The sequence below is a fragment of the Hemiscyllium ocellatum genome, chromosome 33, assembly GCF_020745735.1.
Source record: "Hemiscyllium ocellatum isolate sHemOce1 chromosome 33, sHemOce1.pat.X.cur, whole genome shotgun sequence".
Classification (NCBI taxonomy): Eukaryota; Metazoa; Chordata; class Chondrichthyes; order Orectolobiformes; family Hemiscylliidae; genus Hemiscyllium; species Hemiscyllium ocellatum.
The window spans coordinates 2,051,276-2,066,227 of record NC_083433.1 but is presented as its reverse complement, the minus strand read 5'-3'; the positions used below and the strand labels follow the sequence as shown (position 1 = coordinate 2,066,227).

The window sequence follows — 14,952 nt, the reverse complement described above, 5'->3', positions numbered from 1 at the left end:
CATGTCCTCGTTCCGTGGTCTATCTCTTAGGCATCTGGTGATAAAGTTGCGTGGGTATCCGTTTTTGGCGAATACCTTGTATAGATGTTCCTCTTCCTCTTTTCGCAGTTCTGGTGTACTGCAGTGTGTTGTGGCCCTTTTGAATAGTGTCCTGATGCAGCTTCGTTTGTGTGTCTTGGGGTGGTTACTTTCATAGAAGAAACATCAAAGCAGCGCTTCACACGAGGCTCCCACCGCACTGATGATGTTCCCTAGCCAGGGAACGAAACGTTTGCAGCAAAAACTTCCAGCTCGGCGAGCAGAACCACAACAACGGACACCCGAGCTACAAATCTTCAATCAGATTTTAAACACTTACGGGCGAGAAACGCTGAAACAAGCCAGGAGATGGGAATCCTGCGCTAACCGCCTCAGCGCAACATATGAACAACTCCGGTTCCTCCACGAATGCAGAAAAAATCAAATCCTTCCACAATGTGTCAAGTACAGACCTCCAGTAAATAACCCACAAGCCAGGGAAACAGCCAAGAAGAACGGATTCAGGATGGTCCAGGTAATGATCACAGACGCTCACAACCGACTGCACAGATACAAACAAGAAATTGCGCGCCAAAAGTCGTTAATTTCAAAAACCACTAATCAGGAATGGACCCGGACCATAGAACAGGCTATCACTATAGGACAGAACAGGACAACACTCCGCAAAAAAACAGCACTAAGAGAAAAAATGGACAAACTAACACACAAAAAGGAGGACACTACAACACACAACTGGGTTAAAAACCTCTCCCACAGACAGCTCACAGACATGGAAAGAACTATACTGGCCAAGGGACTCAAATACAACCACAGGGATGCCAACACAGCAGACTTCCTAGCAGCACTAGAAAGCACACTCAGGAACAATGGACTGACAGAAGAGACACAACAAACAGTGAGACAAACGGTAGTACCCATGATGATAAGAAAACGACATACACATAACCTCAACACCAAGGAGAGGGAAGCACTGAAAGCACTGAAAAATGACAAAAACATAATCATACTACCGGCAGATAAAGGCAGAATGACGGTCATCCTAGATAAATCTGACTACATCAGTAAAGCACAACAACTACTCGCAGACACCAACACCTACCAAATGAAGGATTCCGACCCCACACCACAACTCACCAATAGAATAATCAACACACTAAGGAATCTACAAAAAAACGGACAGATAACCAAAGCGGACCAGCAAAGAATGAAACCTGAAAGCAACAACACCCCCAGATTCTATGGACTACCCAAAGTACACAAACCAGACATCCCACTCAGACCCATAGTATCACTACCAGGGACACCAGCATACAAACTGGCCAAAGAACTACAACAAAAACTGAAACACCTAGTCAGCGGATCCAAACACTCCATACAATCAACACAGGAATTCTTGGACGTCATCAGGAAGACACACATAGACAAAGAAGAAACCATGGTATCATTCGACGTGACGGCACTGTTCACTTCAATTGACAAAACTCTAGCCAGAGAAACAATAGCCAACCTACTGGACATACATAACAGAACACAGGAGGCCGAACCTATCAACAAGGACAGCATACTTAAACTACTGGACCTGTGCCTCACCACACACTTTACATTCAACAATCAGATATACGAACAAATCAACGGAACACCCATGGGATCACCAATCTCGGGACTCATAGCAGAGGCAGTTATGCAAAGATTAGAACATACAGCCATACCACAAATCCAACCCAAACTCTGGATCAGATATGTTGATGACACCTTTGTAATCATCAAAAACACAGATATAGAAAAAACACACAATCATCAACGCCACACTCACAGGAATCCGATTCACACGAGAAGAAGAAAAGGATAGCAAACTCCCATTCCTAGACGTGTTAGTAGAGAGAACACCCAACGGGGAATTCACCACAAGGATACACAGGAAACCAACACACACAGACCAAGTCTTAAACTATGAAAGTAACCACCCCAAGACACACAAACGAAGCTGCATCAGGACACTATTCAAAAGGGCCACAACACACTGCAGTACACCAGAACTGCGAAAAGAGGAAGAGGAACATCTATACAAGGTATTCGCCAAAAACGGATACCCACGCAACTTTATCACCAGATGCCTAAGAGATAGACCACGGAACGAGGACATGCCACAACCAAAAGGACTAGCCACTCTACCATACGTCAGGAGTGTCTCAGAACTGAGCCAGACTACTGCGACCCTTAGGACTCATAACAGCACACAAGCCAACATCCACGCTCAGACAACAACTCACTAGAACAAAGGACCCAATACCCAGCATGAGCCAAACTAACGTAGTTTACAAAATACCATGCAAGGACTGCACAAAACACTATATAGGACAAACAGGAAGACAGCTAACAATCCGCATCCACGAACATCAGCTAGCCACAAAACGACACGACCAGCTATCTCTAGTAGCCATACACTCAGACAACCAGCAACATGAATTTGACTGGGAAAACACCACTATCATAGGACAGGCCAGACAGAGAATAGCCAGAGAATTCCTAGAAGCATGGCATTCATCCCCAAACTCCATCAATAGACACATTGACCTGGACACCATATACAAACCACTACAGCTGAAACTGACACCCGGAAACGGCAAGAACATCCATCAACAGACACATCGACCTGGACCCCAGATACAAATCACTGCAGCTGAAACTGACACCCGGAAGCGGCAAGAACAAACCAATATAAATACCGGAAGAAACATCAAAGCAGCGCTTCACACGAGGCTCCCACCGCACTGATGATGTTCCCTAGCCAGGGAACGAAACGTTTGCAGCAAAAACTTCCAGCTCGGCGAGCAGAACCACAACACAACTTGACTTGCTGCAGTTGCTAGAACACCTGCACAAGACAGTTGCATCTTCATCTAAAAGAACTAACTGCACTAGAATAGGGAGGAGAAAGAGGACTGCAGATGTTGGAGATCAGAGTCAAAGAGTGTGGTGCTGGAAAAGCACAGACAGCCAAGCAGCATTCAAGCAGGAGAGTCTATGTTTCGAGCATAAACTCATCATCTGGATGAAGGTGGCCACCCAAGGGGGTTACCCTCCATTTATCTCTCATCAACCCTCCTGCACTCCTTGATGTTGCCTGACCAGCTGTACTTTCCCAGCACCACACTTTTCGACTGCAATAGGAAGAGTTGTGTTTGAGACAACATGAGACTTTACAACACCAAGTCTTCAGAGCAGGCATACCAGATATTTGCAGCTGAAACATTAACCTTTAATGCCTGTCGCTAATTTACAGTACACAGCTTGAATTAAAGGGATAGAAAGACCAAAAATGGCACAGATGAGCAATTCTTCCTGGCAGATTATGAATGCAAATGGGGCCAAGCAATGGAATACACATTTGACACAGATTCCATGTCAGAGGTCTCCTTAAAGATTGGAACTTACACCCATTTCCTTTTTCTAAACATTACTGCTTTCTCATCTCAAAAGGAAGGGATTCATTGTGACTCATATTGGTAATGGGAGCCCTACAAAAATCATTCTTCACACAGTAGCCTGGCTATTGTGTGCTGGCAGGATAGTTAACTGTAGGGGAATCATACCCTGAATTAACCAAAGGGACTTTTATCAGAATGATTTAACATAACCCTGGGCAAAGCTTTAAGGATCTATGTTAAACCTCTGGTAATGGGCTTCCACACCACAGTGTAGAGAACAGTTGTGTGAATTGTGGGCATATGAAAATAATAAATGGGCTCTGGTTAGTTAGGTCAGCATGAAATTTCCTTGTGCTACTGCCAAATCCAAGGGCCCTGTTTTGGTGTAACCCAAGCACACCCAATGCAGGATTCAGCATAAAACCTGAGTAAGGCCTTATGGCACAGTCAGAACTCAGACCAATACTCACCTCTAGGTAGTAAAAGATGAAGAAGAGTGTTTCAGTGGACAATCGCTGGTAGAACTCCAAAGTATCTGAATGGACGGGGGGAATCTGATGGTGATAAGGTGGTGTGGGACATGGATTTCGTGGGAGGTAGTGTCTGCAGGCAACAAAACAAATCAAAATTAAAACAGTGTCACACTACAGGACTTAGTAAAACTTGCATAGCAAAAGCACATATAGAAAGCATTTTTAGAAGTGCTGGATAGAAAAGCCATTATATTCTGAAAAATATCAACCAATTATTTAGCCTCGTAGACATCGCCAGAATCCGAGGGTCACAGCCTTGGCAAAAGGCCAAAGCCAAAGCCTATTCATGTCGCAATATTAAACAGTGCTGTCCCAATCCAACTATGACCTATTCCAGTCCTTGCTGCAAAATGCAAAAGACGACAACGCCAGCCTAAAAAGGTACAGTAATCAATAGAGGCAAAAGCCAATCTACAGTCACTAGAATACTCCAACTCTTCACCTACAAATTCCCTTCCTACACAAGTTCAAAGCTAAATAGGTCAATAAAATGTAATATCAGGGAAACTCAGGATAGACAGAGGTCAAGTGAATTCCAAACCAACATCACTAACCACAAGAGCAGTTGGTGGTCTGATGGAGTTGGACCGAATGGTGTTTTCATGTTATATGACTGACTCCAGCACACGCAGATACAAATTAAATAGTGCCTCTCGTTCTCTCTAATTACTCATTTAGCTGCGAAACATGCAAACAGTCACACGTTCAGCTAATAAAAGATTCCAGTTTTCAGCATCCTTTAAAAACCTCTTATATCCATGACAGTTTGTGCCTTGGTCTCCATTTATCTATAATACCAGGGCCACATGTCAGCACCACTCCCAGGATAGGCAGTCAGCAATTAAGTAGGCTAGGAGAAGATCCTGAGAAACTTACATCCAGACTATTGTTCCAGAGGGAACCTACCAACTATATTCTGGAAAATTCAGGTGGAATAGGATAAGGAAACACCTTTCTAATTTCTCTTTCAGAGCCTTGGGTAATTTTAGTAATTCTTAGCGTTTTCAGTAGATATTAACTAATTGTACTAAAGCTTATTAGATTGGCTGGCAAGAATTGTCTGTTTCTTGTAATATTTCAATTAACATTCCACTCCAATTGACATTATGAGCACATGAAAGAGTTTTTTTTCAAGTTGGCTGAGAATATATTAAAAAGTTCTAGTCCTGCATATGCTCACTATTTCTGCTCCAATCGAAAGTCTCTAGTTAAGATACATTGGAAATACTCACCTTATTTTAATCAGCTAGATAATGAAAAAGAAAATGGGCCAAATTACATGCCGTGACTATAAAGTTGGAGGGGGGGGGGGGGGGGGGGGGGGGGGGGGGAAGAAGAGATGGGTTAAGCAGTGACTTGTTGGTACTGGCATGATGCAAGGCAAACAGGTGTGCAGCGAGTGGGTGGGCTGGAGGAATTTCTGTTCAATCAATGAGCAAGAGGCTGAGCCAATGCAATACATCAAGGAGAGGTTAGTTACCTGGATGCTTTGCTCCAAAAGGCAGTCATATCTAGGATACGGTCTTCTAATTTTGCCCATGATCAGAGGTAGGAGGGTGTCACTGCAAGTGAGGCAAGCATGGGGATTGAGAAAGGAGTGGAGTAGCCTTAGCCTGTCTAACAGCTGAACAGTTCAAGGTTCTTGTACCTGAATGATGAAAGCAAAATTTGAGGATGGGTGACCTGACCATGACACCATGGCTCAGGAAGCTATTGAAGGTGAAAGTCAAAAGCAATGTGGTGCTAGGAGGAGCCAGTTTAGTCAAAGACAGTTCTCTGCAGTGGGGTGAGAGTCTTGAAGGCTGAATTGTCTGCCTGCTGCCACGGCTAGAGACTCAAAAATTGTAATACCCACTAAAGTATTGAGGTTTTTTTGGATTTACCTGTGGGACATATGTCACTGGCTGGCTGACCACCATGAGGAGTGATATTTTGAAAAACAAGATCCCAAGAGGATCTGATCTACTCTTTTTAGAGATACTACAATTAGGAGGCACTGTTTAAGAATATACGAGGTCTTGCTTTTCAATGGAAACAAGGAGAACACTTGAGGGCTTGGTAGTCTATGAAATTCACTTGCCCAAGAAATTAATGGAAGCTGCTTTAGATTGAATTTTGATATAGACAAACACATCTTGGGTTACGGAGGGCAGACAAAACATGGAATTAAAGCCTCAAATTGCCCATGATCTTTCTGAATGGAAGAGAAAGCAGAAGGAGCTGAATGGTCTAATTGTTCATAAATCCTATTCAGCAGACAAGGCAGATCATGATATTCAGACAATTTTACCTCTTTCCTGTACATACATTAAATTTATAACCTGTTAAAGAGTAAAGCAAAGCTACATAAAGACTTGAATTTATAGGTGCTTTATAAGCAGCCAGTGAAAACAGACTTTTTAAATATCCAAAATTTTCATTTCTAGGTTTATCAACTGTTCTTACTCCAATACAAATAACTACAGTAACCACCCTGTTAAACATTACATTAAAAATAGATGAAATTGGGGTGTACAGTATAAAATACAATAGGTTCACTTCAAAAAACATTGCTTCAGTTAACTCAAATCCTATCACAGTAACTAGATAGCAAGCCGACAAACATTTTATAGCTAATTCCCTGGATTTAACTTTTTTGAGCTCGACCTGCTACTGACCGTATCCTCTCAGAGTCTGAAGGGTGAGGCATATGAAGCCAGGCTGATTCCACCATGTGCAGCTGATACTCTTGGTCCTTCGAAAGATGTACTGGGCTCAAAGGGCACACACCCAACATTGGCTGAAGATGAACTTCTGTTGTTTGTGGAACATTAGAAGTCATTGAATTGCTCTGCGATGATGGGGTGCTGAAGAGATCTGGGGGAAAAGACCCCACCACTTTTAATACAGATCTTAAATTAAAAACTTGAACCATTTGAAGTTTACAGCAACTTTATCCTTCGCCTTGAATGACTAAACGGATGCTGATGGCTGAAACCAGTCTGATCATGGTCAGATACACGTATCAAAAGCAAGAGGGTAGCCAGGGAAAGGGTTGGCCCAGTCAAGGGTTGGCCCAGTCAAGGATAAAGGAGGGAATTAATGTGCGGAACCAGAAGAGGTAGGAAAGGTCCTAAGTGAATACGTTGCATTGGTGATCACTGAATAGAAAGAATTGGAGGACGACGATCTCAGGGGAGGGGAGTGTCAAGTCAAATTTCTAAGCCAAGTTGCTATTAAAAAAGGAACAGGTGTTGAGAGTCTTACAAGGTATTAGAATAGGCAAGTTCCCAGGGCCTGATGGAATCTATCCCAGAATATTGAGGGAGGCAAGAAAACAAATTGCTGGAGTATTGACAGACATTATTATATCCTCTTTGGCCACAGGTGAAGTCCCAGAGGACTTGAGAACAGCTAATAATTGTCCCATTGATTGAGGATAACAGGGATAATCCAGGAAATCACAGGTCAGTGAGCCTCACATCAGTGGTTAGAAAATTATTGGAAAAGATTCTAGGGATAAGATCTATACATACTAAAAGCAAATGGGCTGATTAGAAATGGACATTGTTTTGTGCCAGGTGGGGGTTGTGCCAAGATAATTTGATCATGTTTGAGGTTGTAACGAAGATGATTGACTAGGAAAAAAGCAGATGTTGACATCTAGATAGACTTCAATAAAGCCTTTGACAAGGCTTTCAAGAATATAAACATTCAAGAAGCATCAAATGAATCCATGACTAGGAAGGGAAGAGAGGGAATACAGATTTTTGTGTGTGAAGACAGTTTTAATATGGAAAAGCAAAATGTGTTGCCTTGCAAGGCTAAAAAGCCTGTTCCTGTGCTGTATGGTTCTTTGTTCTTAAAGTAAAGAAATTAAGTCTAACCCATATGGACCTACCAACATTCCACAATCACATCAAGAGAGAATAAAATGTCAGTAAATAATTACATGAACCAAACAATTTTTTAAAAAACATTCTTACACTACTCAAGTTGCTCCTATCTTAAGCCCCCAGCTTCTAACTAGACTGCTTTTGAAGAGGTTGCTTGGAGCTACAAGAGAGCAGCTGCATGTGCTCTACATCTCAGTCTGCCATCCAGTGAAAATTCAATGCTGAGTTGGGCCTCAACTACCTACAGAGACCAGGATACCACTGCAGGTCAATTTAATGATTTGCTCACCGCACAATCGAGCAGATAAATGCTAACTTGGGCTGGATTTTCCATATTATGTTCATATGATTGCGAATTGTTGGATACAGTCATGATCTCTTTTCAAATTTGACCTTTGTCAGTGTACTTTTTGGGACGATCCAATGATAAATAAATTACAGAAACAACAGCAAGTCATCCCTCTATACCAGCCACTACGTTCATGTTATCTAAGTCATCATCTTTATTGTAGTCTAGTTCCCTGCAATCCTACAGGCTCAGATTGATGGAGGGCTGCCCTGGTTCACATTGCAGGAGTGTATTAAAACTTAACATTCACTCTTTAAAACTGACAGCTGGACTTACAGCATCAGGATAACAGGATTAATGGACTGCACGCTAGGACAATCAAATATTGATCTGAACATGGCGGAGCTGCCCATAAATTTCTCAGCGGTTTTTTTTCTTCAGTTAGACATGTTGCGTAATATTGAGCTCATTCACACTCTTGCTTTTCTGTGGATTACAACAGATTCGATCCCAGAAAAATCCTGCCAAATACTCAGCCAGTGATATTGCGCTTGGGAAATAGATATTTTGCACAAACATTATATGTCTACAAGTTTTCTCCCCCCTTTTCCTCTTCCAAAAACCATGATGGTGTATAAACAGAGCCTGCAGGTCCTCACCCAACATCCAGGAGGGACCAGTCATCAGGGCTGGAAAGTGGTTCAATTTTCACTCCCAGATCAATGTCTCAACTCGAGAGGACAATTATTGCATAAACAAAAATTGCTGGAGAAGCTCAGCAGGTCTGGCAGCAAGAGAGTTAACGTTTCAAGTCTGGTTCCGAAGAGGAGTCACTGGGCTTGGAATGTTAATGCTGCCAGAACTTGTAACTTTCTCCAGCATTCTCCATTTTCACTTTCAGATTGCTAAAAACTGCAATTCTTTGGTTTTATTTTAGACAATTAACGTGTACCACCTTTGCGGTCAGCTAACTCAGACCACTCTCCCAGTTGCAGGCAGCTTGCCAACCTTCTGCCTCAACTCTTCCCCCATGGTCAACTACAAGCACGTGGTGTGCTAACTTGACCCAACCTGCCCACTGGCATACGACAAGAACTAAAAGAATGACTTTTAGTTCTCCTTCCCCAATACCTTTTCAAGAAATGCTAGCAGGGAACTACTCACCTCTCTCATTCAAATGCAAAGACTGAACCTGTTCTTCCAATCCTGCACTCACAGCAGCTCGTTCTGCCATGCTTTTTAAGGAACTGAGTGTCTCTGGAGCCTGCTGTATGAGCAGAAATTAAGTACACATTAAAAAATGAACAGAGGGTAAAAAAAACTTAAAACATCTCAAACATTTTTGAAGTGCCTCACATACAATGAATAATCTGAAGCGGTCGTGAAGTGATTATCTGCACAGTATCACCCTGCAAATAGCAATTAAGATCAATCAATCTGTGGCATCACTTGAGGAATTAGCAGCTGGATACCTTGTGTTTTGAACAGCACCATGCAATCTTTTGCCTAATGACTATTTGAAAGACAGCACTTCCAACAGTGCAGAATCCTCCACATTATGCTGCTTTTCAGCCTAGACTTTGCACTCTAGTCCCATTGTAGATGCTTGAAAGGAACACCGCTGCATGCTCATGGAGCACCAGAGAGGGCAAAGAATGAAGATCAGAACCAGCATTACGCAGCGAATTAGGAAGTGGGATGAGAGGTGGAAAGAGGAACCAAGTTAAAATACTGAATATTCACAAAAAGAATATCCCATCAAAAAGCACAAAACAAACCATTTGTAAGAGTAAGGTGGTGCAACAAGCTGGTCACTGGGACAGCCCACACTGAATATGCAAGTTGGGCATAATCTGGAGTTTATCTTTAAAATGCAACTCTCATGGATGCACAGATTGTGACCTAACACACCCTAACATTCTAACCAACAGTTCTTACCCTTTCAAACAAAAATCACAGCCAGATCTTATTTACAGCCTCCTCGAAAGTGAGACTGAACTTGTAAAACCATTTGGTTTAAAACTCAATTGTGATGAATGAACATTCTCAGTTTGAGGATTACATCAAAAAAGACGAACACAGGATACTAAATCCCTGGTCAGAACTTCCGACTGATTGAAAGAAAAGCAACTTTGCGAGTTCAGAAACAAAAAGTGGAAATTTCCTTGAGGGGTTCAGGAAAAAATAAATCCAACATGCTAAGACAGAATTAATACTCATTGGATGGGCTGGCATGAGAAAAGATTAGCAGCTTCTGATGTTGGATTCAATGTTAACTCTGCTTTCTGCCCAGATTTGCTGCCAGACCTACTAAGTTTTGGCAGCAATTTGTTTTTGTCCAAGGCACTCGTGGTTTATTTCCTGCACTTTTAAAAAGGTAGAGTATTGACATGCAATTAACAAATTAGATAACTGAATGCTTCTATACATACTCGAGTTCTTGGAATTCATTCTTGGGATGGGAGCATTTTGATAGCACTTACGAATAGTACTTAAAGCTCATCTCAAATTCACTGAAGGTTTCTTGTTACCATTTTCCTTCTTGAACTACAGTCCACGTGATCTTTACAAGAATGGCTTCAGCAATGAGGAACAGTTATGAGATGGATTGAAAAAGTTGGGGATTGGTCTACTCTAGAGGAGGAATTTGATAGCAATCTTTCAAATCTTTTGGGACCAGACAGTAGATAGAGGAAAACAGCTCCTATTGATTGGGAACCAGAGGGGACAAATTTAAAGACAAAAGAAGCAATAAAGGAGGAAAAGCTCTTTCATGCGGTTACTAGTTAGGATCTAAAATGCACCACCTGTGTGTGGTGGAAGCGGGTTCACTGAAGGCTTTCAAAAGCAAATTGGATCATTATTTGAAAAACATTTGGAGGGTAACATTTGAAGGCAGAGGGGTCGCATCACTGAAATGGCTCAGAGAGGGCCTGCACAGATGTGACAGTTTTATGGTCTCTTTTCATTTTAGCATTGTGATATAGCTAAACCCAGTGGTGTCAGGAAGGGAGTGCCAGGATTTTGATAACAGCAACAGTAAAGGCATGACGAAGTTCCAACTTCAAAGTTGGAGACTTGGAGGGGAACATGACAGGCAAATGTTCCAACTTGCCTGCTGCCCTTGTTTGGTGGTAGGAGTCACAGGTTTGGAAAAGATCTGATGAAGGATCTTTCAACAGTTGCTTCAATACAGAGAATACAGCACACAATGAGTCATCAGGTGTTGGTGGTGAACGTAGTGCTGATCAGTGTAGAGCTGGAGTGTGGTTGGAACTACTCCTGCAGCAGACAGTATTCCATTACATTCCTGACTTTGTGCCTTTCAGATAGTCATAAAGCACCAAAACAGACCTTTCAGTCCAACTCATCCGTGCTGAGTAAGTTTGCCCAAACTAAACTAGTCCCACTTACCTGCTTTTGACCCATCCCGACTCTTGCTTATTCGTGTAACTGCTCAAATGGCTTTTAACACGTTGTTACTGTACCTGCATCTCTCACTTCTTCTGACAGTTCACTCAAATTACTTAGTATGACAAAAGATGCCCCTCAGGTTCCTTTTAAATCTCCTCACCTTCAAAATATGCTCCCTAGTTTTGAACTCTCCTGTGCTGGAGAAAAACCCTCTATTCACTTTTTCTACGCTCCTCATTTTTATAAACCTTTAAGATCACCACTCAACCTCCTACACTCCAGTACTCAAATCTCCAGTCCCGACAACATCCTTGTAGATCTAAGCCCCCTCCAGATGGTGTCACAGAAGGAGTTACTCATTGCAGAATTACCTACCTCTAATCTGTTTAGTCATCCACTAGAGGTGGTAATTTCCTATCAACAAGAGTTGAGATTGTTACTTGCCACTGATCAGCCTTAGCGTGAATTTAGTCAAAGTCTTACGTCCTATGATGTGGAGTGCTGATGTTGGACTGGGGTCAACAGTCAAGATGTCGCATGTTATCAAGTTACAGTCCAACAGGTTTATCTGAAATCTAAGCTTTCACAGCACAGCTCCTTTGTCAGGCTCCTTCACCTGATGGAGCGGTGTTCCAAAAGCTTGTGATTTCAAATAAACCTGGTGTAATGTGACTTCTGATTGACTTCATGTGGACATGGAATGCTTCTGTTTTCTCAGCAGCAGTGAAAAGTGTAAAAAAAAAATCAGAAGTGGACTTGTTCAACATTATGAAGGGAAGGAGGGAAATGACGATGATGCCTGGCCTGTAGGCAATCCTACAACAAAATCCTAAGGCTGAGATGACTGGTTGCGGCCATTGCCCAATTTATCATTTTACTAAGGCTCCTTGATGCCACAGTCAAATGGTGCCTTGATGTCAATGTCAGTCATTCAGTTTAGCTCTGGAATTCAGCCTTCTGTCTGTGCTTGGATGACGACTATAAGGAAATCCTGATAATACCCAAATAAAAACTGTTGTTTTTGTTCATAGAGCATCTGAGAAAAAAAAAACTTGTAGCTATGGGCATTGGTTGCAAGGCCAGCATTCATTGCCCATCTGTCTGCCCTTGAGCTGTGTGATTTGAGGTTAGTTCAGAGGGTGGCCAAGAGACAACCAGTATTGTGGATTTAACTCACATAGGCCAGACTAGGCAAGCACAGCAGATTTCCTCCCCTAAAAAGGGCTAAGAACCAAACGGCAATTTATGATAATTTTACAGATCACTAGACTGTAGGATCCAGAATTAATTTCTACCAGCTAATTAATAAAAGTGCCATAGGATTTGAACTTATATCCCAAAACATCAGCCTCATCCTTGAATTATTACTCCAGTGACATGATCTGGTAGTGATGGATAGTGATAAAGTCAAAAGTGTAAACTGCACAAGTGTTAGGCTGAAACCATACATGTGGTCAGTGCAGATGTTTCTAGCAACAGTGTGCAAGAGAAATTACCTTGTGAAAAATCACATCTCAAGTCAGACATTCTAAATTTACATTAACCTTTTCATTTACAATTTGACAAAACAATCCAACGCAATCATTTCAAATATTTTATTAAGTGACAAAAATAACTAAACATGAATGATATGAAACAAATATTTGAATCTGTTGGAATGATTTGGGAGTTAAATTGAGCAAATGCTCTTGACTTTAAAGCGTACTATGAGGTAGGGCGGTGGACTGAAAGACTTACTATTCCCACTTTTCATATGTTCACAACAATTGATAAGATTTTAAAAGTCATGCTCTAGTATTAATGAGACAAGGGGAGATACTACTGGCTCTGGTTAACATTTAGACATTGAGAATACCCTTTTCAGAGCAACTACAAAGAAATATAATAAGGACAGACCAAATATTGTTCTTTTTCCAATCAATCAGTTAACTTGCACCAGACAGGATCTTTAGGTGTAAAAGTGCCCCTTTAGTGGTGACTACAGATATTTAATTTTTCCCTCATATTCCATTTCTCCTCATTTGCTGGAAGCAGGTTGCATAAGATGCATACCAGGTTTTATCATCGGAGACAGATTGATTTTTAGATGGAAAAGTTAAATCTTCAATTACATGAACAATCCAAGACAAAAGTAGCAAACAGACTTCACTTCTAGACAAAAGGGTCTGAAACATTTTGGACCTTTTCCTCCTTGTAAGGTGGCCTCTCCAGCAGACCACAACTGCTCTCTGCCTTAGTGATTACCACAACTTCACTGGCCATAGACAACATACATTACAAAATTAACCTTCTGTGCACTTTTCTCTGAATCAGGGCCACCCCACAGGATCAAACTTGCTGAAAATTTGACATGGAATTAAGCCAAGTGCACCAGACTAACATGAGACCTTCTGTCTAAAACATCTTTATACATTTTTCATGCTCTAAACATTACTGATAGCTGTAGGAAAACCATAAAAAAACTTTGCTCATTAAAATGAAAGCTCTCTGATGACAGCCCGAGTACCATGATCTATAGGTACAATGACAGAGATACAGGATTGAATCTTGCCCGAAGTCATCAATTCAAATCCAAGCAGTTCATTGAGTCAGTCTTCCACCTCCTTCCCCACCATCAGTTTTACAGGTGTGCCCTGTGCGCACTCAGGCAATTAAGAGCCAATACATCATCCTTAAAAATTAACAATGTGATTAACCACACATTAAGCAAAAGCTAGTCTTTTAAATATCAAATTGAGTAATCATGTACCATGCAGTTTAACCCTAGAATGTGAAATCCCAATGCAATTGCAAATCTGAATTATCCCATCTCTAAAAACAATTAGAGGAGAGTAACTTGTGCAAAATGGAGACAGCTTGCAATACTGCATTGACTCAGCCCAGTTTTCCCAATTTTGTTTCTAGTTCCAAAACCAGTTGCACCATCATGACAAGTGCGTGACATAACCTTGATATTAACATATATACTCTAGGATTCTGACAAGGCAGTGAATTGAAAAACCAGAAACAATATCACGATTCAATAAAAAAAAAGAGAGCGAGATAAAAAGCAGGAAACTATAGTCAATTTTGTCTAAAATGTCAATGGGAAATTGTTAGAATCCACCATTAAGGATATACTTGCAGGACAAATCAAAATACAAATTAGGCAGAGTTATTATCAATTTTAAAATTCAATTAGAATTCTTTGGTATAAAAATGCAGGGTGGATAAAAGATATAATCTGGATTGCTAAATGGGGTTCAATATGGCACTTAGTGTAAATAACTCACTGAATTGATATTAGCATGGACAGAAGATTGGCTACCAGCAAAGTCAGCATAAATTGATTTTCAGCTTGGCAAACTAACGCATATTGAGGGCTACTTAAACTA

General features: G+C 41.3%; 1 protein-coding gene across 6 annotated transcripts in view; it reads right to left on the bottom strand.

Annotated features, from left to right (window-relative positions):
* The window catches only part of LOC132831405 (CCR4-NOT transcription complex subunit 3-like), a 90,879-nt gene that overhangs the window by 6,966 nt on the left and 68,961 nt on the right, over positions 1-14,952 (bottom strand). For all 6 annotated transcript variants that reach the window (XM_060849530.1, XM_060849535.1, XM_060849534.1 and 3 more), the window contains exons 16-18: positions 9,329-9,431; positions 6,658-6,856; positions 3,938-4,070 (exon numbers count right to left, since the gene is read on the bottom strand). In XM_060849530.1, the coding sequence (XP_060705513.1) occupies positions 3,938-4,070; positions 6,658-6,856; positions 9,329-9,431 (435 nt within the window). The remainder of the gene's footprint in view (positions 1-3,937; positions 4,071-6,657; positions 6,857-9,328; positions 9,432-14,952) is intronic.